This window comes from Artemia franciscana, chromosome 13 (assembly GCF_032884065.1).
Source record: "Artemia franciscana chromosome 13, ASM3288406v1, whole genome shotgun sequence".
Classification (NCBI taxonomy): domain Eukaryota; kingdom Metazoa; phylum Arthropoda; class Branchiopoda; order Anostraca; family Artemiidae; genus Artemia; species Artemia franciscana.
In genome coordinates this window covers 5,305,478-5,330,876 of record NC_088875.1, presented here as the reverse complement: position 1 = coordinate 5,330,876, position 25,399 = coordinate 5,305,478, and the positions used below count along the sequence as shown (strand labels likewise).

Below are 25,399 nucleotides of genomic sequence, written 5' to 3'. Positions count from 1 at the left end.
TGAAAACAAAAAGTGACTTAAACTCTGGTATAAGGAATATTATGCATTCAATCCCTATGCATTCAGTTCATCCCTGAGATTATGATAAAGAATAATTTCTTCAACGAAAGATTTTCCAGTATGACGACCGGGACACTCAAAGAGAAATTACATTGTGCCCCTATCATTCGTGTCCCGGTGTCCCGGTTTGTAATTTCTCTTTGAGTGAAATATAAATAACTATAAGTTGCATACCTACTACAAATATTGCACACTGATTGGTAACAACTTTTTGAAAACAAAAAGTGACTTAAACTCTGGTATAAGGAATATTATGCATTCAAGTAGAAAGAAAAAAGTGGAAGATAACAGAAAAAAAACTTTCATCAATTGTAGACACAATAAAACTCAGTGGCCGGCAAGAGTTAGCATTGAGAGGCACGAATCGCCATGGATAAATATCAGTAAATGATGAAGAACCTTCTTTAAATGACGGTAATTTTCGTGCGCTTTTAAGGATGAGACTCAAGTGCGGAGATCAAAATTTAGTAAGCCACAGAGAAAAAACTAACTTGAATGCATTGTATATGAGCCCTAAAGTTCAAAATGAATTGACCTAGTTAGTTGCACTAAATCAGAAAGACCTAATTTTTTATTTGCAAGGAATAATTTTTATGTTTTGTTAAAGTTGGCGACACGACGGGAGAAGTGCTGGCAAACGCAATTCTTTCAACTCTAAAAGACTTGGATGTAGAGATGACGAACGTGATAGGTCAAGGGTAGGAGGGAGCCTTTGCCATGAAGGGCTCTTTCAAAGGAGTCCGGGCAATAGTAAAAAAACGTTTTCCTAAAGCACTATATTTCCATTGTAGTTCCCATTTTTTGAATTTGGCATTATGCCACTCCTGCAGTGTCCCATGTGCTAGAAACAGTATTGGAACCGTAAAAGCAGTCACAAACTTTTTAAAAGCATTTCCAAAGAGGACAGCTGTATTGCAATCCTCCATAAAATTGAACTTTCCTAGACAACTTTAACAGCCATGTGGGAAACCAGATGGGTGGAGAATCACAGCAGTTTGCTAAAGTTTAAAAAGATCTTTATGAAACTCCAGAAAGTTTTTGTGAAATTCCGGATATTGTGACATCTTCTAAAGTATCGTCGTAAATCCATGCTTGCTAGTGAATTTGTAGTGTGTCTTTGTTTATTGGCTAACATATTCTCAGCCACAATATATGTCTGCAAAGTGCTTCAGTCCCCTCATTATGGCCTAAAGTCTGTAGTTGACCACATTGAAAATATTGTTGGCAACTTTGAAAACATCTGAAGAACAATCGACGTCGTGTTTTCAATATTTTCAAAACAGCACAAACCTTAATGAGTGATATTGGTGTGGAAATCCATTTACCAACACTCGCTCCTCACCTACGCCACAGAAGTAACTACTCAACTAAAGACCCGGAAAGTTGTTTTAGAATTTCGGTGGCAATCCCGATCCTAGACGATCTTATAGATCAGCTGAAATGCTGATTCGGCGGCCACAAAGATCTTATAGGAACACTTCGGTGCCTTATACCAACCTTGCCAACTGAAACAATAGATGTTGAATCTTTGTAACTGTATGAAAATATGGTTGATCTAGAGCTAGTATCTGGGGAGTACTTGTTGTGAAAATTGTTTTGGGAAAAAAATGAAGCAGGACAAGCCTTCTTGCGCCATAGAGGGTGAATGCAATGGGGAACTTTTCCCTAACATATTCAAGCTACTGATAATATTTGCTTTTTTGCCAGTGACTCTTGCAACTGTTGAGAGGACATTCTCTACTCTTAGACGATTGAAGACATACCTGAGAAACGGGTGTGGAAAAGGAAAACTAAGTGGACTGGCTCTCATGTGTGTTCACAGTAGCCATAAAATCTCAACAGACGAAGTGATGAATGAATTCGATTGCAAAAAGAACATAAGAAGGGATTTTGTCGTTTAGATTTTATAGTATTGTTGTACCATAATCTAAAGATACAATTACGTTTTGTATTAAACTATTTGAGTCTATTTTTGTTGTTTATGTATTTTCACAGTCAACCCGTTTACAAGCAAAAATCTTTCCGTACTTTTAATTAAAAGGTAATAAGGTTTCAACTTTTAAATTATTATCCTCAAAGGTTTCATGTATGATATGTTAATGCTAGAAAAAAGGTCTGATGCCTCAAAAATCCTCTTATTTTGTATTCAAAATTCTCGAGTCAAACCATAGTTGTTGTTTTTTTTATCTATAAACTCTTAAGAGTCGTTTGACACTTTTTTTGAAAATGTTCCGGGGGAGGACCATACCCACCAGGCCTTACCCCAGCGTGCTTTACCCCCCCTTGAAATTGTTTCTTCGGTACGGCCTTAGTCACAAGCCTTCAGTTTTTCCCCTAATGAGCTCCTTAGAACAGATTTCAGATGTCAGGGGCATCCATACTCCCATTTATCGGCTAATAACAGGCCGCTCATTTTCTTTTTATTCTAATGATCTAATTTTATTTTTGTAACTACAAAACAGGGAGTATTCAAGGGTTGCCAATGAAAGGCAACTTATTCTTTTTATCTGATTGACCTGATTATTTTCTTGTAGCCGCAGCACCGGGAGCATCCAAGTCTCAAGCCTCAACGCCACTGCCTCCGTCAGAGCCAGAAGTTGGGAGTCGTAAAGCAAGCGAGTCCGATAGTAAAGGTGAAGAAGCGATCTCAAGAGGAGTTTCGAATGGTTTAAGGAGGGACGATTACAGAAGGTAGTTGTTTTCCATTCAATAAAAGTAGATTGTGGCCTTCCTTGGGTTTTTCTTATGACTTCAGTGTTATTGACATAAGAGAATGAATTTAAGACGAAAAAGCTTCTCAAAATCTTGATTCTTTACCAATTTGAGTCTATTTTTAGTGAAGAAAGAAATCATCAATGCAACAGCACAAACACACAATCGAACAAAAACAAGTAGAAAGAGAAAGGAAAACTGTTTTCCTACTTTAGTAATTAAATAACTTCGAAGACCACACTGCCTTTCCATGACAAAAATATAACAGTTCGAATTAGGGATGAAACCTTTTAATCGACAGTGAAGCAAATATATAATTTTAACTGAATATTTTGGACACATATAACAATCAAAACAACAGGGAAACCATCGAAATTAAAAAAAAAAAAAATTATTCAAGAATAATTTCATAAACAAGAGATGCAGGTGAATTTGGATTGAATTCAATTTATGATAATTTACTGAGGTCAAATAAAGTAAATCTCATTTCACCTAAGAGCTATGACCTCTGTTCACCTGATATGTCAGATAAATCTAATGAACCGGAACCGAAAAGGTCAAGGAGATTTGCTTCCGCTGTTGCATTGAAAAAAATAAAAGCAATAAACTATATGTAATTAGTTTACTGGGTATAAATTTTGTTGTTTTTATTGATGTCTTTTAGTTTTACTTCTGATGATGAACACTGTATATGTGTTCAAAATATTCAGTTAAAATTTTATATTTGTTTCACTCTCGACTAAAAGGTTTCATCCCTATTTTGAACTGTTATATTTTCGTTTAGTAATTAAGATAGATAAGTACTTGGACGAGGCCTAAGCCATACACATTCAACCGCAAAGAATAGTCCATGGATAGGCAGTCGTGTCGTCAGTAAGTATAAGTTGTCATAAACCGAATGCTTAAGACCGTATGAACAAATGTCTCAATAATTTCGTAGCACCAGTCTTCCTCTTAATTTAAGTATGTCTAATTATTATTCTCTAATTATTATATAAAGTATGTCAAAACATCCTATATCGCAAAATATTAAATGTTTCTCTCCTTTTAATGGATATTCAAGATCCAAGGTAAAAACTTTTGTAGTTGTAGTTGTTTTTTATTAGCCGTTAATAATAGACTACTGACGTCTGAAAGACACTAGCTCCTGGAGTTATCTGATTGAAGTGGTATTTAAACCAACTGATAATCAATATTTATCATTTGCTAAGTATTCCATATAATGAGTCCTTAAACAGCTCCCTATGTTGTTCCAGTGCCCCAGTGAAGAAAAAAAGAATACATTAAGTGTTCTCATTTTTATTTCGATCCGACACCATTTTTAAGTATTTGTAGACTATGTTTCTAAATTTCCATAATTTTTTTTTTATTTTCTAAACTTTAATCGTTGACATAAACTAAAATTATGGTTGCCCTTCTTGAATCAGCTTCAATAGGCAATTTTTCACACTAGTAAGTTAAAAAAAAAACTTAATACTTTGGTTATTATGGGCTGTGACTTGTCTTTACTAGGCTGCAACTATTTCTGAAGCCATGATACAGACTTTAAAGCTATGCTGCTTAGGAAAGAACACTAAATACTTGCAATTTCTTGCATTTATATGAGAGTATAAAAAATAGATGCCATGTTTAAAACAGCAGCCTCCCAACCTTTAAATCCCACTCAGAAACTATCAAGACTCCCGATTCTGAAAGCTATTATCAAACTGGTAGTTAGCTCAAGTCCTAGTCCCATGTTTTCATCTCTTCTTAAGAGTTCCTTGTGCTTTGTCTTTGAGTGAGGAAGACATATTTGGGGTAGACAAAGGGATTCAGGAGATATTTAAGTGTTGTGTCCTCCATATTTTAGGTGGCAGCCACCCATTCCTTAAAACCCAGTCAGAGACTGTCATAGCTCAAAATGGTTAAAATGATGTTTAGCCCCAACTCCCAGTCCTATGTTTGCATCTCTTCGTAAGAATTCCTTGTGTAGTGTGTTGGAAGAAGAGTGAAATATATTTGGGTAAGACAAGAAAGATTTAGGAAATATTCAAGTGTTGGGTTCTGGTGTTGAAACATTTGATTTGTTTTACCGTGGAATCTCTGATCTTCTTTTTCATTTGTTTTTGGCTGATTAATTTCATTTTTGTTCAATAAGATGTTAAGATGCCGTGTTTGCAAGTGTATATCGTGGGAAAATATTAATTAACCATACTTTCCATCTTGATCTAAAACCCTGGACCGGATCGTTTGTAGAATCCTTTTTCCGGGAAGCAAGCAACTCCTTTAGTGCCCTTTTTTGTTATATGTGTTGCCCTTACTCTGACTTAAGGTATGTTTCTGTGTTTCAATTGTTACTTGCTGGATTAATTTTAACATAGTGGGTGTACTCTATTTCTCTTTGCAATAAATCTTCTGACGTCCTTGTGACCGTGTGTTAGTTGAATGGAAAAAGTAAATTTTGGCTATATGCTCTTAAGGACCCAGGAAATTGTGTGTTTCTCCCCCCCCCCCCCTCTCCCTTCAAAGTATAAAATTGAAAAAAAATGGCATTGTTTGGCTAAATAACGGCTCTAGAAGATTTTTGGAGGGATTGTTCCCCCTTTCCCCCCCTTGAATAAAATCCTGGACGTAATCCTAATGATAATAATAACTCAGGTAAAAAGGCCAATTTTAAAGAATAGGACCTCATGTCACTGATCCATCGTTTCCCAAGGCTTTGGTGTCTTAATAGGAAGTTCTAAAGCCCTGAGGTTACCCATTGCGTCTCGTCTCCGATGGCTAGTATTTGAATGGATGGAGGCTCTCCTGAAGATAAGTTCTTCGGGTGTTTTGGACTCTTTCTACCTGAAAAATAACTCAGACATGTTGACACGCGATTAGTGGATACAATAATTGCTATATCTTTGAAGTTGAAACGCACCAAAAAAAATATTTTTTGTGTTCCTAGGGTTGCATATATGGTATGTGTTTCAGTTCCTACATTTTTTGCTTTACATTCATCTTTCCTGGTAAATTGTTATAATAGTAATTATTATTATATATTACAATGATCATTATTGTAATTATTTTACAGCATTTTTTTTTGTAGGCCAACCAGAGGATACTACGATGGATATAACCGAAATTACTACCAGAGAGATTATGAAGATAGGCGAGGTGGGTACCGGGGAAGAGGCTATGGTGGTGGCAGAGGAGGCTACGATTCCAGGGGAGGTTACGAGGCCAGAAATCGTGGAGGATACCGAGATCAAATGAGAGACAGCCCTCAAAATGTAGGCGCAACGCCTAAACCCAGTGGCCCAACGAAACTCAAGTTTGATCAGGACTTCGATTTTGAACGTGCCAATAAGGATTTCGAGAAAATGCTTCAACAGCTTGGGAAGACAACGGTATTGGCCTTCACCACTTTAAAAAAAGATTAATTTTAAAATTGTAAAAAAAAAAAAAAAAAAAAAAAAAAAAAAAAAAAAAAAAAAAAAAAAAAATGAGTAGCGAAAATTTACGGTATAAAACGAAGAACAGTAAACTATTCAAGGAACAAGACCGTATCCAGGGGGGTTAGGCCCCTTCCCGAAATGTGTGTCTGACTCGTAAAAACGTAACAAAAATGGATATAAACAAATTTTTTATATGTTCCTTGAGGTTTTTTTGTGTTAATCCCCCCTCCCGAAAAAAACACTTGATAAGGCCCTGCAGGGGAATTAAAATTCAGTTTTTCTTTTTTTTTGCATTTTTTAATTTTTAGACAAAGATAATTAGCTCATTATCTGCCGTTAGTTTTTTTTCGGTTTTGTGCGGGGGAGGGGGCTTTAGTACCTTAACATTCATCCCAAGAAAATCTGTTTTTTATAATTTCATTATAATTCCTCTTATATTCTTTATGATTTGTCTATGCATTGTCTGTTTTTGAAATCCTCTAGAGTCCACTGAAAAAAAATTCTGCACGTGTTTGGTTCGGAATAATTCCTTAGTCTGTTTTTCTTGCACTTTGTTCTGATTTCCTATTTCTGAGAACTGGAGCTAAAACAAATAAAAATTTCTGAATTATTTATACATAAACCTACCTCCTCCACCATGAACTATAGCCACAAGATTTAAAGCTGGAATTAAAGAGTTGAGACACTTTCGATTGCGTGATTATCAAGATGGTAGCATGGAAGAAGGTTGTCGAAGAACAACACCGCTGAAAAGGAATAGACTTAATAGGAGTGAAAAAATATAGAATAATGTCAGATATCAGACCCTCCCCCCCTGCCCAGGCATAAATCCGCCACAGACTATTATCATTCATCAAATAAATAAATTATGCAGTATAATTGGTCTATAAAATAATAAAAAAAAGCCTACCTGCTTTATTGATATCCCATGTAGCAACAGTTGATCCAAGTTTAGCCAGGTTTTTTCATCACCCACGTTTCTTTTTCTTCAAATTTGGCGCCTAATGCTACCACTAACGGTAGTTGGAGATCATATTCATTAAAAATTAATTTTCAAGATACCGATTTTTACTCATTTTTAAGATACAAAAAAAATCTTTGACTTCGAAATACAGATATTATGTTTATTTCTTTGTAGAAATGATGCCTATGACGATGAAAGTAATTTAATTTGACAATCGATCGTAAATTAATGGAATAACATTAACTTCTTTGACAAACATTGCCTCTTATATACTGAAGTTAGATACTAAGGTGACAATCGTTGACAATACTCTTCTTACATGAGAATTATATTAATTAAAAAGACCAGGGTAGTATGTGTACTGGCAGCATAAGACAAAGGGAACCTAAAGGGAAAATCTTTGGTTTAGGGCAAGAAATAATGAAAGAATCTGTCTCTAAAAGGAGCTGAGTTTCTCTCAGGTCAGTTATCAGTTGAACAAATCTTCCCATTATGGTAAAGATTCTGCCCATATGTGAAAAGTAGTGAGAATTGCAACACATATATGTATGTGTAATGGTCAGACCTTATACCGTAAATAAGAACACAATTTGAGACCTCTTGCCGATGACCCAAGACTTCGAAGAGGTGATCCGTAATAATATCGGAAATCTTAATTCCTATGGAGAGTATGATAATAGTATTTGCAGCGTGGCTCGTGTGTCAAGCACTCCTATGACCCAAGACTCCTCCTATGACCTCCTATGACCCAAGACTCCTATGACCCAAGACTCCTCCTATGACCTCCTACGACCCAAGACTCCTATGATCCAAGACTCCTCCTATGACCCAAGACTCCTCCTATGACCTCCTATGACCCAAGACTTAGAAGAGTGTAATGTCAAGTGTGATCCGTAATAACATCGAAGAATCTTAATCCCTATGGAGAGTATGATAATAGTAGTTGCTGCGTGGTTCGTGTGTCAAGCACTCGTATATGGCGGTAAATATTGGTTGAATGGGTTGTGTTTATGGGTCGGTTCATGCGTCAAAGCCAAAGACTTCAAGAAAACCTCTTCTCAGAGCTACGACAGCCCTAGTGATTTATCACTATTTCTAGAGATTTTTTATGTTGCCGAAAAAAAAAATCACTATATTAGCCAAAAATCACTAATATCTAGTGATTTTTTTTCACTTGGTGGCAACATTAGCTCTTCCTTAAGTAATAATGTGAGAAACTGTTCCAAAATGAAGGAAAAATTAATATATAGGCTTTTGTAGTACTAAATTTTATAGCCCTCTGAAATGGGGAGATAACAACGAGGTGAAAATTTGATAACTTAAAAATGTTTGCTGATGCATCCAGAGTGTTGTTTTGCTGTAACTTCTATTAATTTCAACCCACACACGCGCGGAACACAGAAACAGAAAGCACACCCTACAAACTCTACAGAAAAGCTAGAAAGAGAAAGAGAACTATTTTTAACAAAATTTATTATTATTTTTCTGGGAAGGGAGGAGGCAAGGACGGTTGGTAGCGATTATGTATGTAGGGTTCTGTAAAGGGTTATGTCTACCCATATAAGTTTATAAACCTTGGTATGTTGTTAATTTGTATTTTCTTTTAATAAAACCTTTTCTTCTTCTACTCAAGGCAAAAGAAGGTTATTTTTTAATTTCATAAAAAAAATAGTATTCTTTGAAATTCTGAAATCTGATTCATGAAAACCCTGCTCTTGTAACTAGACATAAACCAACTCTAGAATGTTCACTACTATAACTAGAGATAGTATAATTGTAATACAAATTTGAATTATAATTAAAGAAATCATAGAAAGAAACTTACAAATTATTATTTAAAAAACCTCAGAAATATACGCAATTGAAATATCATAAAGCTGAGATATTCAAGATCTGCTTGAGAATGCGTATGGGAATAAATAAATTTAAGTCCTTTCTTCTGAAGAATCTTATTATTCTAATCAAATGTATGTTTATAATAAAAAAAAACTGTTACATAAAATTATTCCTTTCTTCTGAAAGTACGTATATCTGTAAAGACTTTCCCCAACCAGTCATCGTCGCTAAGAAGAAAAAAAGGTGTATTTAAAAGAAAAAAGGAGCGTATTTCTAAAACCTTCTTTCTTTTCTTTTTTTTTGAGCGTTAAGCTCTTGTCTTAGTGGTTGTTTTTTATTTGTTTTTTTTTTTTGGGGGGGGGGGCTACAATGGTTTAGCATGACCTTGTTTGGCTTCTTAATTATTTGTCATATTATAGAACGTCACATGGCCAGTGTGGTTTCAAAATGTATTGGATTTAGTGAAATGTCCATTCCCTTGACTATTAATGAAGTGAATACATATACGACGGTTTCTATATCTTTTTTTAAATATTTTGTCTCTAACAATGACGGGAGTTCCATTTATTGGGACCACTTCTATTTAATCATCTAATTTGATTATTTAAAATTCTATTTGATTATAATCATCCATATTTAATGTGTGTGTTTTTTTTGTTTTTTTCAGATTAGTGATTCTGCCTCTTCAAAGTCTAGCTCTGAGTCAGTAAAAGATAACAGTGAAGTTAGAGAATCCACCGAAGAGAAAAACGAAGTAGGAACGGCAGCGAAGGCAGTTTCTGAACAAATCTGCTACAATAAAGAAAAATCTTTCTTTGATACCATTAGTTGCGAAGCCATAGAAAGAAACAAAGGAGGATACCAAAAACCTGATTGGTATGTCTTCTTTTTTTATAGGAGAGCTGTGTGGTATTATTGTAGAGTAAAGGTGTGCAGTATATATTACAATAAATAAAAAATCCTTTTTGATACCATTGGTTGTGAAACCATGAGAAGAAACTAAGGAGGATGTCAAAAACCTCATGGGCATGTCTCCTTTTTATGGCATTTGGTATTAACCAAGTGACATGTAGCGATCGCAAATTCTGTCGGTTGGTTGGTCTGTCGGTCTGTCTGTCCTGGTTTTGCTAGTTTAGGCACTTCCAGATAGGCGAGGATGATGAAATTTGGCAGGCGTATCAGTGACTAGACCAGATTAAATTAGAAATAGTTGTTTCCCCGATTCAACCGTCTGGGGGGGACGGTTAATTTGAAAAAATTAGAAAAAATGAGGTATTTTTAACTTACGTATAGGTGATCGGATCTTAATGAAATTTGACATTTAGAAGGATATCGTGTCTCAGAGCTTTTATTTTAGATTCCGGCCGGATCCGGTGACGTTGGGGGGGGGGAACCTAAAATCTTGGAAAAGGCATAGAATGGAAAGATCAGGATGAAACTTGGTGGGAAGAATAAGCACAAGTCCAAGATACATGACTGACAAAACCAGACAGGATCCGCTCTCTTTGGAGGAGCTGATCTTAATGTAGTTTGATGTTTAGAAGGATCCTGTGTTTCAGAGCTCTCATTTCACATCCCAACCAGATCCAGTGACATTGGGGGGAGTTTGAGGGGGAAAACCTGAAAATTGAGGTATCTTTATCTTACGAATGGGTAATCGGATCTTAATGAAACTTGATATATAGAAAGATCCTATGTCCCAGATGCTCCATTTTCAATTCGAATCAGATCCGGGGACATGGGGGGTTGGAGGGGGGAAACAGAAATCTTGGGAAACGTTTAGAGTGGAGAGATCGGGATGAAACTTGGTGGGTAGAATAAGCAAATGTCATAGATACGTGATTGACATAACCAGACTGGATCTGCTCTCTTTGGGGGAGCTAGGGGGTGTGGGTCCAGTTCTTTGGTGAGTTTGGTGCTTCTGGATGTGCTAGGACGATGAAAATTGGTAGGCGTGTCAGGGACCTGCACAAATTGACTTGATAAAGTTTTTTTTTCTCCGGTTCGACCATCTGAGGGGCTGAAAGAAAAGGAAAAAATGAGGTATCTTTAACTTACGTGTGGGTGATCGGATCTTAATGAATTTTGATATTTGGATGGACCTTGTGTCTCAGAGCTCTTATCTTAAATCCCGACCGGCATTAAGCCTCTGATTTTCCTTTTAAATCAATCTATTGATTCTTAGGATTTTGATTCCGACCTCGTCACAAGTGCCATATGAGTTCTTAGCTCTTGTTATAGTAGATCTGTGCAGTACTATAATAGAGATGTGTAGCACAAGAAAAATTGAATCTCACTGTAAATCTCATGTTCAACCCCTTAAAATAGCTAACCAAGATCACCATAGAATTTTGTCATAAATCATAGCTTTTGGTTCAATACCAACGTCGTAAGACTTAAGTTTTGGCACAATCTGATCTGCAGATTTTCTCGTCCTGGTATTGGTTATTGGCACTTTTGTTATAAAGACTTTTGGACAACTTACCAAAAAGGAAATTTTGGAGAACTTTACTGGTTAGCAAAAAGGAAAAGGTTTCAAATGCTGGTGAAATTCGAATCCTGTATCTGTGAACGCTTATGACTTGCAAATTGTCGGGTTTTTGCGGTCACATATTCGGACAGAGAAATATGGCATAAGGAAAATTCTACTGAATCCAAAATTCAATTTAGAGATTTTCTATGGAAAGCTTCTGACGTTAAACGGATTATAAAAGGGGGCTAGTATATACACTGATTTTATGCTGTTTACATACATAAGCTACGTCTTTTCTGTTTTGTATTTATTATTTGAACATCTGTTCAGACTCAATATTAACAAAAGTTTCGTCTTAACTTAGTCTTGGTTGGTGTAAGAAGGGTCATTGGATTCTGCACTTTAGGAAGTGTATACAAAATGTGCAATAGTAAATTTTGCCTTGTCTTTATTCACGCGTATACGACTATTAAAAGAGATTCCCCTTATTTTTTTTTCCTCTTTCTTATTAGATATAAAACGATTAGAATAAATCACGCCTTCTTGTCTTTCGGCACCAATCGCTATTCCGGGTCTGTAAATAGGTATTTTCTCAATGATAGTATGAATATCGGCCCTCTCCTGTGGTCTTCCTCTCCTTATTCCCTATGTGCGTTTGACAACTCACTGCAACACCAAGCCATGCACGCCTTTCCTTTTCCATATTCAATATATTCAAACCCTCCCTCTTTACAACCTCCCAAGCAGTTCCAATTTCCCTTACATCTTTCCTTACGATCTCCTCCTATCCTATTTGGGGATGACCTGCCTTCTTTTTGGCCCTAGATAGTGAGCTGAAAATAATGGTCTTTTAGAATGTTATCCTTCATCCGCCGAACTTGTCCAGCTTACTGTTTGAAATTTAGGTACCCATGGTCAGTTCTACAGGTACCCCAAACCAACCCGTTGACAATTCCTCTAGAAAACATCTAACGAATCCTACTACTGTTTGCAATAGCCCGCAGATTGATATTAATCATGCCATCCTATAAAATCCTTTGTACGAGGGGCGCGGGTTCTATTCCTGGAACCGCCAATTATTTGGTTTGGGACGGGGGTCAGTGGCGTGACCAAGCTCAGTCAGAATCAACCCAGCTCTTCTTAATGGGTACCTTGTGAAATCTGGGTAAGGTAAGCAGGAAGCGTGTACAATAGCACAGGATGACTGGCTCCCAACCCCCCGTTGTAATTCTTGGCTGAAGGGCCACAAAACAGAGATCAGCACCGCTGGTTTGGCCTTTGAGGGTCTAGTACCGTCATACTTTCTTGCTTACTTGCATCTTATAAGATTTGCTACTGAACTAGTTATTTCGCAAGTAAAACTACCTACTTCCAATCAATGTTTGTAGACAAACCAAAAGCTAAGTTGAACACAGAGGCTGTTACTGACGATTATTTTGTTGCTGTTTTCTTTGTTGCCTTAAACTTCTGAATTTCAATCTTTTTGTTTTGGGCATTCACCTTGATTTGTCGTCGTAGATTTATGCTACATTTCGTATTTGCCATTTTTAGTGCTGTTGAATGTTGGTGTTTCATGTCGTACCACAAATGAGCTCCTAAATAACGTCAACCAATTTATCAAAATCCTTTGGGAGGGCAGAAATGGCCCCTGATAGTTAGTAAATGTTATTGTAACTGCCAGGAGTAAGTTAACTTGGTACTTTTGTATTATAGCGACCTCACTTTGTTCTTGATCTGTAATAAAAATGATTTTCTGTGTGCACTAAGGAGAACCAGCTCAGCCTGAGAGAGATAAACCACTATGCAGGTATATTTTTAATTAAATGTCTAATATATAGAGTTGGTTAGGTATTTAATATAATGCCCTCTGGGCAGCCTGCTATCCATAGCCCAAAATTTCTTATATCAATTGCTCTATCAGGACCTACTAAAATCTTGGAAATTAATTCTTAGGAATACGACTGTTCATTTCTTAAATAATCAGACATACTTTTGTTTATCCTAAAAGAAAAAAAATTTCGGTGATAGTAATGGTCTTTTTACAAAAAAAAAATAATAAGTGATAATTGTTTTCAGGCAAAAAGAGAAGATGTTGAATTGTGAAACCTTCGGCATAAAGCCTCGCGGAGCTAGTCAACGAGGATACAACTCAAATTATAACTACAGAGGCTATAGCCGTGGAGCCAACAATTATAGGAATAACTACAGTTACGATGGCTACAACAGAGACTACCGAGATAACTACAATTACCGAGGTGGTTACAGGAGTGGAGGTTATAGCGGTGGCTATGATAGTCGCAATAGGGGTAGAGGAGACGGGAGTCGAGGTGGTTACCGAGGCAATCGAGGTGGAAGGAATTATGATGGACACGACGACAGAACCGAAAGGATAGAAAGATCTGAAGGAAGAAGTGAACGTGGCAGAGGATCATATGTAAGTGAAGTATTTATACTTTGTATATGCAATGATCTTGTTTTAAACGTAACTGAAGCGGGTGTTGTGTCAATCTATATCCACGATTATTGTTGAATTATTTGTTTTTCTATCTGTCTTGAAAGATTTTAGACTACGACATGGATGTCTGAAAAAAAATTCAAAGTTATCTTCTCTGACGAAGACCAGTTTTTAGTTTAACATCCTTTTTTTAATTCGTTCTTTAGATACAGATTGTACTACATAGCCCATTTCAATCCGTGACTTCTAAAATCTGCTTGTTCCTAGGAATATGTTCCGATTTTGGGCGGCTGAAATGCTCTTCTTTATTCCTTTCCCTACATCCCCATCCATCACGCTGCCATATTTATTGGAATAGCCCACCCTGCCTCCCTCGACCCTCCCTCCTTCTTATAAGTCTTGTATTGTATACGCCTATGGTCTTAGCAAACATCGGCTGGTATTGACTAAACATTTTAGCAGTATGAGCGATGATTGCAAGATTCCTGGTATATAATAAATTACGCTGCCATATTTATTGGAATGGCCCATCCTGCCTCCTTCAGCTCCCCCCTCCCCTTCTTATAGGGGGGGGATATAGGGGGCGCCCTTATTTTTTTTTCTGTTTTTGACTCATTTTGAAATAAATTTGTGAATTTGGTCAATTATTGGCTCCCTTGTCTCATTATATTCCCCCCCCCCCAATATTTTGCTCTAGATCTGCCCATAGAAGGCAAGGATATCATTTGCGCTAATGAAACCAGTCTTCATGAGGGACAAACAATGGAGTGACACAATGGTACATCTCTCACTTGACTATTTTAACTCAGGTTCAAATTACATGAAACTTTAATAATGGAGATTTTTATTAATTCATGTAGAGATAATAAAAAAAAAATGGTAAGTCTTGCCAAAATATAATCTTTTGCAGAGGATATGTTTGGTTTTTTGACATCCGTATGATTATTTTAACACTGATCAGGACAGGTAAAGAAGGAAATAGCTATCTACGAGGAAATCAAACCTCGCACGAACAGAAATTACAAAAGAACAATTTATTACAACAACAAAAATAAAAACTAAACTAATGCATAAAAGTATTTGCAACAGGGCTGCTACTTACTTTTTTTTTACAAATAATTTATCAAACTAAAAAAAAAGTAAAGAAGAAAAAATTAATACACAACTAAAATAACGCAAAAAATACGCAACTAAAATAACGCAACTTATATATTTTTAACGAATAATCAATCAAAATAAAAGTAAAGAAGAAAAAATGAATGCACAACTAAAATAACGCAAATTATGTAATAAATTACATGGCTTAAATACACATTATTGACAATTTCTTACCAACCATCCTACAATAAAAGTAATTATAAAGGTAAAATTTATTACTACAGAAAACATAAAACTAAACAACTAATAGCCACCCCAGAAAAAGTGCTTGCAAAAGGGCGGGTACTTATATATTTTTAACGAATAATTAATCAAAATAAAAATAAGCAAAGAAGAAAAATGAATGCACAACTAAAATAACGTAAATTATGTAATAAATTACTTGACCAAAATACACATTATTGACAATTTCTTATCAACCATCCTACAATAAAATTAATTATAAAGGTAAAATTTATTACTACAAAAAACGTAAAACTAAAGAACTAATAGCCACCCCAGAAAAGGATACAAAAAAATCAATTGCAACCGGGTGGCTGCTTACATTTTTTTTTTTTTTTTTAATTAAAGGTTTTTGCGAAGATTCAGGCTTTTGTTGATAATGCATTCATTGTTAAGTAATAGGGATGGGGTAAGGGGCTACACAGCTCTAAAAGTTGTCTTAACTACAATCAATCTTTCCTCCAATATATTTTATAGAGTAACATTACTATTTGCGCTACTTAGAGCCGCTATTACTTAACCCCAAATTAAAGATTTGGGAAGCTAGGAAAAATACGAATGAGAGATTGTGGTCTTCAATACTTAGCGACGAGTAAAAGTAGAAAGCTTTGAACATGAAAATTGGCTCGTTTTATAAGCATACTAATAACCCTAATCAACAAAGGGGTAGTACACCACATTTAACTACATAGGGAAGTAATAACTAGAGAAATAAGATGATTAAACTTACAAGGAAAAAAGGTAAAGGGATGAAAGGGAATGCGAAGTCAGTGTTAGGATAAAGGCGATTTTCTATGCAGTAAAATTTCTTGGACAAGCAATTTTTTTTATATATTATTGATCCATGTGTGGTGCACAGAAATGGTCTTATACAACCATCAAAATAGATAGAATATGTCAAAAACAGAGATTTTCCTGAGAATTGTGCATTTGCTATCTTTAGTCAATCATTAATCGTCTCTGCTTTCTACTCAGTATTATATTTCAACCGAAAAAATGCAAAAAAAAAAACAACAAACAAAAATCTAAGAAAAAAGAAAAATGAATGCACAACTGAAAATAAATAAAGTTAAAAAAAATTCAATATCTTGCATATCGTAAATACAAATTTTTGACAATTTCTTATCAACCATTCTACAATAAAAGATGTAGTAGTTGAATAAAAACTATGAACCTTTTCTTATAAAATTTCTCTTCAATTTTTCTCTAAACAATCCAAGTCTTCTAAAATTTCATCGCTGGTAAGCAAAAAATTTTTACGCAATGGACATGTTTGCCATATATTGGTTGAAAAAAAGATATAAATGGGTCGTAAATTAGAATGAATAAGTCAGTCAGAGTAGAATGAGTAGAAATTAACATAGAATTGATTGAATTTTCTGCTCGTCTCCTTCATCAAACTTTTCTGAAGCCGAGTATGTCAGTTGCACTATGATGAAACAGGCTATATTTCTAACTATGCTTGATTTATAACCTTAACATATAAGTCATTATACTAATGCTAATAAAATATTGCTCAGATATGGCTAATAAGCCATATTGTGCTTATTAGCTCTATACAATTAATAAAACTAAAGTAACTGAGACATCTCTTCGGAACTTGCTAATATGATATTTTTCAAAATACAATCTTGTGTCTGATTGGTTTTTTGAAGTTGAAATCGTGGGAGATATGTCAGCCTTGGTTAGTAAATGGTCCATACATGGATAATAAGATTTTGCTGGGTCCAATCCTTAATAACTTGGTGGGTTGGCTTTTTATTTTGAAATTGTATTCTTGAGGGTAGTTTTGGTCAGAGTTAATTACCTTGTCTAGTGGCACATCGTATGCTCTTTTACATATATTGTACATTTCGATCAAATCACCAAGTATGAATCTGTTAGCGTGGGTTTGGAGGTGGGGGCGCTCTTTTTAGGGGAGGTTGCTGAGGCTTTGCCCACTAATCGACCTGTTGAGACAACAATATTTCTCAGTAAACTACATTTACTGATCACTTTTTTATTAGGGTCCCTCACTAGCTTTTCAAATCGGTTCCCTCCAGATACAAGAGAAAACTGGAGAAATTAAAGAATCAAAGAACATCAATAATTTCCATCCTATAATCGAGAAATATGAAACCAACCAGATTTTTTTACAGGACCTCCTCTAAGCTGTTGTCAGTGTTCTAAATATATATATATATATATATATATATATATATATATATATATATATATATATATATATATATATATATATATATATATATATATATAAATTAATTTCAAAATCTTGTGAAATAAAACCACATAAAGAGAAGATTAAAAGCAAAAACAAATTAATTTAAATACAACCCAAATTTCGACAGAACACAGAGTTTTTTCAAGTGATTTTTATTTCTGAAATTTTTCATAAGTTTAGTGTTCCTTTTATGCTTTTTTGGGATCTGAAGACAGGCAGAAGCGTAGCTGTGGTTTTCAGTCCATGGGGACACTGGTGGTTTTTACCCCTCCTTTTCCACCCCCCCCCCTCGTCTATCACTATTACAATATAAGTAAACAAAATATGTTTTTTTTTTAGGTAGAAGAGAATGCAAGGTAATCTAGTTAAGACAACAATGGTAACATTACTCATATAATTTAATTAAAGATGGCAAAACAGTATATATATATATATATATATATATATATATATATATATATATATATATATATATATATATATATATAATGTGTGTTTAACTATATCAAAATACTTTATTAAAAATTTACCTTTGCCCGTTGCTGCAATGTAAAAAAGGATATTCAGTGAAAATCCCCGCGCAAAATCTCTCTAAGAGTTACTAATGACGATTTTCTCTTCAATTTAAGATTACTTGAAACTCTTGTCAGCTCAATAAAATTTCAAAGTTTATGCTTCTCATTGTGCTATCAATTTCTTTTTCAGGCATCTCGTGTGTAGCCTGCAGCTTTAAGCGAAGATCTGGACGTCTTATATTTAGTGGACTTAATGGATATTATTTCAAATTTTTATGACCAGAAGTATATTGTTAAGTGATATGTGAAGGAGCTTAAGAAACTCCACATTGGAACTCCATCCTTAAATGTTATTCTGGTGGTACAAAACGACAAAATGGCATGAAAAGTGACTGTTAAAAGAGATGGATTGTGTTAATGGGTCGAGTCTAATGGTTTGGTCTTTGTCATGAGTGTTTTTTATAGTAATATAATTGAATGTTTCTTTTTTGTCCTTTTTTTCTAAAGGCATTTATGTTTATGTGAGTCATATGATGAAAATTAGCATAACCATTTTTTAATCCTTTTTGGCTGCTGTTATAAACTTTTTTTTATTAAAATCCGTTGTCTCATCCCATCCATGCATTGAGGGGAAACATGACGAAGAATGGGTAATTGAACTTTTTTGTCTGATTTTTATACTGAATCAGTGGATGAATCTATTTGTTTATATTCCTTCAATCAACTAAGTCCACAAGGTAAAACATAAGAATTCTTTTTTTATATTTTCTAAATATTTATTTGCTACCAGTATTTTTGCTTCAAAAAAAAGAAGGGCAAAGCCCATTTTCTTTTAACATTTTGTCCAAACATTATGGATAGCTAGCTAGTCTTGTTTGGATTGCCATACCAGAAATGAAAAAAGAAATTATCCTGAAAGCAGTTTTGTTTGTCAAGACCTCTCACCCTACTCTTATGATAAAGCCCTATTCAGTTGGTGGATTTGTTTTGTGACAAAAGAATTCTTTTCTGTCAAATATTATTTTCACACGTGCTCAAAATATCCTCGACATTTTGTGTACCCCTTTATAAATTGTTGTTTCTTTTTTTCTTTTTTTTTGAAAGATGGAGATTAAGATCCTATATTTTGTCTTAATATTTAATCCGAAAATTGTGAGTAGGTATCCTGGAATTGAATTACTCCTTTGAAAAGAAAGAAATAACCTATTTTTTATCCTATAAGCAGCTCTATTCTATTTTGATCTCTACTATTACTGCCTTAAGGAAAATTAAGTCAAAACTGTTCTAATCTTATTATGAGGTTCATTACCTTAAGAAAACAAAGTTCGGAACAAGTTTTCCTCTTTTGTCTAAATTGCCGGTCACTTTCATTCCCCTCTTACTGTGTCGATGGGGCAGAATACAGTTTTACCAATACCGGATGGTGAATGGTGCACACCGACAAGAGGGGGTTTGAGAAAAGGAGAATATTTTATATTCTATCTATCCTGAAAAATCCTGATATCCAATTATTCGATGGACTATAAAATGTCTATGGCTTAGATCAAAAATGGTTTTATTCCTTTGTATCAGGAGTGACAGACAATTAAACAGGGTTTTGGATTGAATTCGTTCTATTTGGTGGGGAATTTCAACATTTTAAGCGATATTATTTGGTTCTCTTATGTTTATTCAATGTTAAAAGGCTGTAGTGTCCTAATTGCTGGTATATATCTATAAGAACTGGGCTGTACAGGATTAAGAAATTGTTTTTGTAAACTTGATTTTTTCTTGAATTGTCTTGATTCTAGCATGACTCACCGAAACAGAACTTCATTAATTCGTAAACACTTCGTTTTTTTATGATAAGAAAAGACGCTTTATTAAAGTCTTATATTCATTCAATTGTTGTTTTTGTTTACTGTTATCTGATAGGACTGTTAATGTCAACAATGGTAGTATTTCACTTTTGGAGTATATTTCTAGCAGGGATGAGATGGTGCCAAAATTATTTCTGATTCGAATCTTTAATCCAGATTCCGGCTCTGGTAAATTTAGATGTACTAAGATTTCAATAAGTTAGATCTACAAAAATGTGTAAACGGAAATATTAAAGATAATGGGCCTTGTGCCACTTACACTTGTCTTATAACTGAGTTGAAAACTTACCACAAAACTCACAACAGTCACCATATACAAATTTCGCTGTGAATGCTCTTCCTCATAGTTTTCAAAGTGTTAATGTTTGTTCTCTCCCATGGGGTTTCCTAACTACATTACATAGGTATGTTTTTTTATATTTTTCATTTTGCCCCAACTGGATTGCCAAAAAAAAAACACTTCCCTACTGTACCAGTCGAATGTAAAATTTGAGCCAGCTATCTTATCCTTTCTCTCATTATAGTGGGATTGTTCACCTTATTATTAGATTCTAGCCAAAAGGGCTATTTAGAAAAAAACACCATGTCGATTTTGTTCTCTTCTTCACTTTGTGGGGCTATTGGTCAAAGCATATTGGTTTAGGCTTTGAACCCATGTAGGCCTACACCTATAATTTTGTCTAAGCATAATCTTCCACTTTTGGCTTTTATATCGTTTTTTTTTTTTTTTTTTTTTTTTTTTTTTTTTTTTTTTTTTTTTTTTTTTTTTACCACATGGAGTCTCTAGCCCTTTTCCTGGTGTTTGACCTGTACCTTCCAGACCACTTAAAGAAAAATATAGTTTTGAAATTGTATTATTAATTATAGTCTTTTAAAAACGTTCCTTACTTGTCTTTATTATTACTACAAACGTATATCTGGTATTCGTAAGCATTAGTCGTTCTTCATATAGTCATAGGAAACGTGAAATTGGGTGATACAGTATATATTTAATCAGGCAGGAAGGGTGGGTTACAAATGCAGGGAGTGCGACTCCTTATGAATATGGAAGCTGCTCAGTCTTGTATAGACTGGGAAGGTATTGATAATAGAATACTGATCGCTCATTTTATCATTAGAAAGTGTAGGGTATCAGTTGTAGTAGTATATGCCCCTGTAGAACCGACGGACGGAGATAGTAGTGACTCAGATAAATTTCATTTACAGTTACAGGAAAAAATAGACAGTATCCCAGGTATAATAGGGATGGTAGAAATAGGGATAGATGGTATCCTAGCCTAGGGAAATTTAGTATAGGAAAGGAAAATAGTATGGCTACAGACTGCTGTAATTTCGTAAGTATAACAATCTAGTTATAAACAATACAATATTTGGTCATAAAGTGATCCATTAGTTAAAATGGTATTTAAACGATGGTGAGACAGCTAATCTTTTGATTATGCTATTGTAAATCGAAGACTGGCCGGACAAATTCAAGATAGTATGGCATATAATAATAATAATTTATTTTTACCCCGCTAGAAAGCTCAAGCGGAGCAAAAGGAAAAAAGGAACGTAATGAAACTTCAATATACAGAAATGTAATGCACAATACGGCTAAGCAATCTAATTCAGGGATGGAAACAACCCAGAGAAAAAAAGCGTTATTAGCTAAAACAGTATCTTTCAAATGACTCAGAAATATCCGTAGCACAATATTTACTAACGATGGCATGATTACGGTAAAAACGAGGCAAATAAAGTAGGTAGTTCAGATACCGAAAGTACATCACTTGAATTGATTTTAATTGTTTCTTCTTGGGAAGGGGATACATACCAGACGTAAATACAACGGAATGACACAAAATGTGCTTTAAAGACGGGCGAGTGCTCGACGTAAATAACGACCACGATTAATTAAAAATGGCAAACGATTAAATTGGTGATCTGGAAACAGTCCAGCTGCTTCTTCGGCAGTCACATTAGTCTCAACACATAATAATAGCTTTGTCATCTCTCCGTTCACGATAACAGAGGAGGAATCCCCAGCCAATAACTTCATTCCTACTAAGGTTTGCGTAATAGATGCCACTGAAATTGTTGTCAAAAAGTTTCGTGTGTCCGTTATCAAGTCATTGAGAGCGCTGAACAAGTGTTCTGTCGTCAAATTTAAGAATGGTAGTGCAGGTATTTGATTACGTAAAAACAGCTCTGCAGCTTTTTAATTCTTGTGTAAATGAGTCCTCTCTTAATCTTCTAGAACCATTGGTTTGATATGACAGCTCCTAATGAAACATAAGAAACAGGAATAAGAAGAAAAAAATAGCTCCGTGATGTTTTTTCAAGTAGAAAATTCAAAAGTTTCACATTTTTCTAGATAGGAGCTAGAAATCTCTAGAATGGGGTTTTCTGATATAGTGAATCTGATGGTGTAACTTTCAAAAGGATCTCTTAATTTTCGGGGCGTATTTAACCCCTTTTTCGAATGTCACACACATTTTCTGAGGCTTGTGACTTCTGGTTACATTAAACATGACGAATTTTAGAAATATAGTTGTTATCAAAATTTCTTCTGTTTTCTATTCTCTGACTTCGTATAGTGTCTATAGCTAAATTTGGCCTCATTAATTAGGAGGAGTAGGGGGCTGCAATTTTTATAGTAAGTATATTATATTTAGGAGGGCTTTTGATTGGGGGAGTTCATTTCTACCACCTATTTTTAATACTATTGTTTCTAATATCTTGATTTCGTCACAGTTGCTTCAGTTTGCGGGTACACGGTTTAATTTTTGGCTTATTTTTAAAGATTTATCAATTGTTTCTTCGATTATTTGAATCATTCTAAATTTATCCATTATCGTCAAATCAATTTGATTTAATTTTAATTTTTTTTCGGACCCAATCGTTCCAATTGCCCTTTATCCAGCCCTGTTTTCACAATATAGGGGTCAAGGGTTCCTCTTCCCTCCTCTCTCTTAATTGGTACCCCTGTCATTGATTGTGGGATTATGTTAAGTTACTGTAAGAAGCTCTTCCAGGCTGCGAATTCAGCAAAAAAGATATAGTTCAGGTAAACTAAGTGAAATATTTTGAATATTTTAAGCTGGGTAGACGGTATACGTGTATTAATACGGACAAGTACCAATTCATCCAAAAACATTTAAGACGAATTATTAACACTGCTATAGTACGTAATTTTGGTTTTAGGTACGAGCGTGACTTTAATGTCCATGAAAAAGCCTACTTAGGAAGTATTTTGATTGCCTTCACTTCGCTTGGGTTTGGCTTGGGCTCGGCTCTTCTACTTGTTAATGCTCATAGTTAGATATCAGCAGCAATGATTAAACATGATGTGATGAGATGTTTTGATGAATTAAAAAGTAGTAGACTATGATTTATCTTTACACTGTACGTGAATTAAGACGAAGGGTCGTAACAGTTTTGGTATATTTATTCTCATAAGAATTGTCAATTTTAGTTGAAATAAATGATGCATTGTCAGATATTACTGAAAACCCTTTCTGAGCCACTTGCATGAGTAAGTGGGTTCGTGTCTAGGGAGTTCGGACCCATTCTCAGAATCCTTATAAAATTATTTCTGATATTTTAAGCACATCTAATTCCATTCTTTTTTTGGATATATTCTCTGAAGCCAACCTCAGAGAGATCAACCTCATCAGGAATTTGAACCTGGTGATGACAGGCATAGGTCCTGTCAGCATTATCGTTTGAAACAATCTATCACCTGACATCCATAGCCTAGGTAAGCTTATTACCATCTATCATTATTATTTTTTTTTGGATTCCTCCCTTCATCTTCTCCAATAGTTATGAATTTGTTAAGTTTTTTTTAAGGTGTTTCTTTTCAATTTAAGGATGCCATGCAAGGGCAAGGTAAAGTCATTAAAAGTATTTTGTATCCTGGATCGAGTCAGCAGTTTTTTACAACATATACCAGTGGCGACAATTGATTGAATTTATGGGATGGGGAAGGGGCAAAATGTATTTTCGAATTATAGGTTGGGTACAAATTCGTTGTTTATTGGACTATATGTTAATAAAAGAAACATGTTTTTCAATCAAAATACAACAGCAATGTTTTCGAATATTAGGATAAATCTAACAATAAGGACAAACGATCCCTTCTCCCATCCCTTATTAGCACCGTTTATTTACTGTGGTTAACTCCTTACAAATCTACAAATTTATTGTCATTGCAAAAAAGTAGAGCAAGTTGAGGGAGCGGAGTAAGGTTAGGAACGACACTACTTAGAACCGGTGTGTAATTATGCAATCAGCTGGACAAGGGCTTGGCAAACATTTGTCCCTGTCACATTTTTATTAAGTATGGAAATTTATACAGCGAGCGACAGCATGGGAAACAAAAATGCTCGTTCAGATTAGTCTATTGTAGTATATTTTTAGATCTTTTTACTATGCTAAATCAAATGGCTATCTTATAATTTTGATCGGTCTCTATGGAACAATGGTTGTGGGGGGGACTAGGTACCCTCCAAACTTAATAGTAACTCAGAACGGGCACTAGGACTTTTGCTAGAATGAGCTCTCTTTTAATCTTGTAGGACCAATGGTTCAATACGATCATCCCATGGACGAAAAAATAAACATGTATTCGTGGTCTTTCTTCTGCGAACAAAAACCACAAAATTTCGTATTTTCGTAGATTGGAGCTTGAGACCACTACAATAGGGCTCTCTGGTATACTAAATCTGACTGTACAATTTTATTAAAATCATTGGACTTTTTGGGGCTGTTTTCCCCCTTTTTCGAAAATTTGACAAATTTTCTCCGGCTCGTAGATTTTGACGGGTATTATTAAACTTAAGGAAGTTTATATATTTGTAATCAGCACAAAAAATTTGGTGTACCATTTTTAACCAAAAATCCTTTTCTTAGATTTTCAATTACTATTGGGCCGATTCACTCCTTATTAACAGTTTACTACTACAAACTGTTAAATAAAATGTGCTGATCTTAGCATGGCAAATCGTATCCCTTGAACTATTTGAGCTAATGCTATTTAATTCATTAAGGACAATAAAAAAGTTTTAAATTTCTAGAAACTGAAATGAAAAAAAAAATTATTTTTGTTAATATATTTTGACTTTTTGAGGGTGCTTTTTTTTAAGAACCAAGTCAATTTTCTGAGTCTCATAGCTTTTGATGGGCAACCTTAAACTTAATAAACTGTCTATGTTTGAAATTGGCATAAAATGTTTTTTATGTATCTATCGTCCTCAATATTCATTTTTTAGGGTTTCAGATACTATAGTGTCAAGTCACTCTTTACCTACAGTTTGTTACTATGAACTGTTTGATAAAACGCTCTGATCTGAGCATGGCAAATTGTTTCCCTATAACACTGAGCTTAGGCTATGTCGTTCATTTAGGACAGCAGGGAAATTTTTGACACCTGTAAAACTCAATGTTAACAAAAAAATTTAAGTAGGCAAAGAAAAATATAAAATGTCAAAATTTTTATTTACAAACTTAATATAACAAGAA

The 25,399-nt window shown here is 34.7% G+C and overlaps 1 protein-coding gene across 1 annotated transcript in view; it reads left to right on the top strand.

The window, feature by feature from the left end:
* The window catches only part of LOC136034428 (protein LSM14 homolog car-1-like), a 45,282-nt gene extending 25,363 nt beyond the window's left edge, over positions 1–19,919 (top strand). Inside the window, exons 4-8 of the mRNA XM_065715603.1 lie at positions 2,595–2,751; positions 5,843–6,143; positions 9,659–9,867; positions 13,541–13,898; positions 18,226–19,919. Coding sequence (XP_065571675.1) covers positions 2,595–2,751; positions 5,843–6,143; positions 9,659–9,867; positions 13,541–13,898; positions 18,226–18,240 — 1,040 coding nt within the window. The 3' untranslated portion in view covers positions 18,241–19,919. The remainder of the gene's footprint in view (positions 1–2,594; positions 2,752–5,842; positions 6,144–9,658; positions 9,868–13,540; positions 13,899–18,225) is intronic.
* The last annotated feature ends 5,480 nt before the right edge of the window (positions 19,920–25,399 follow it).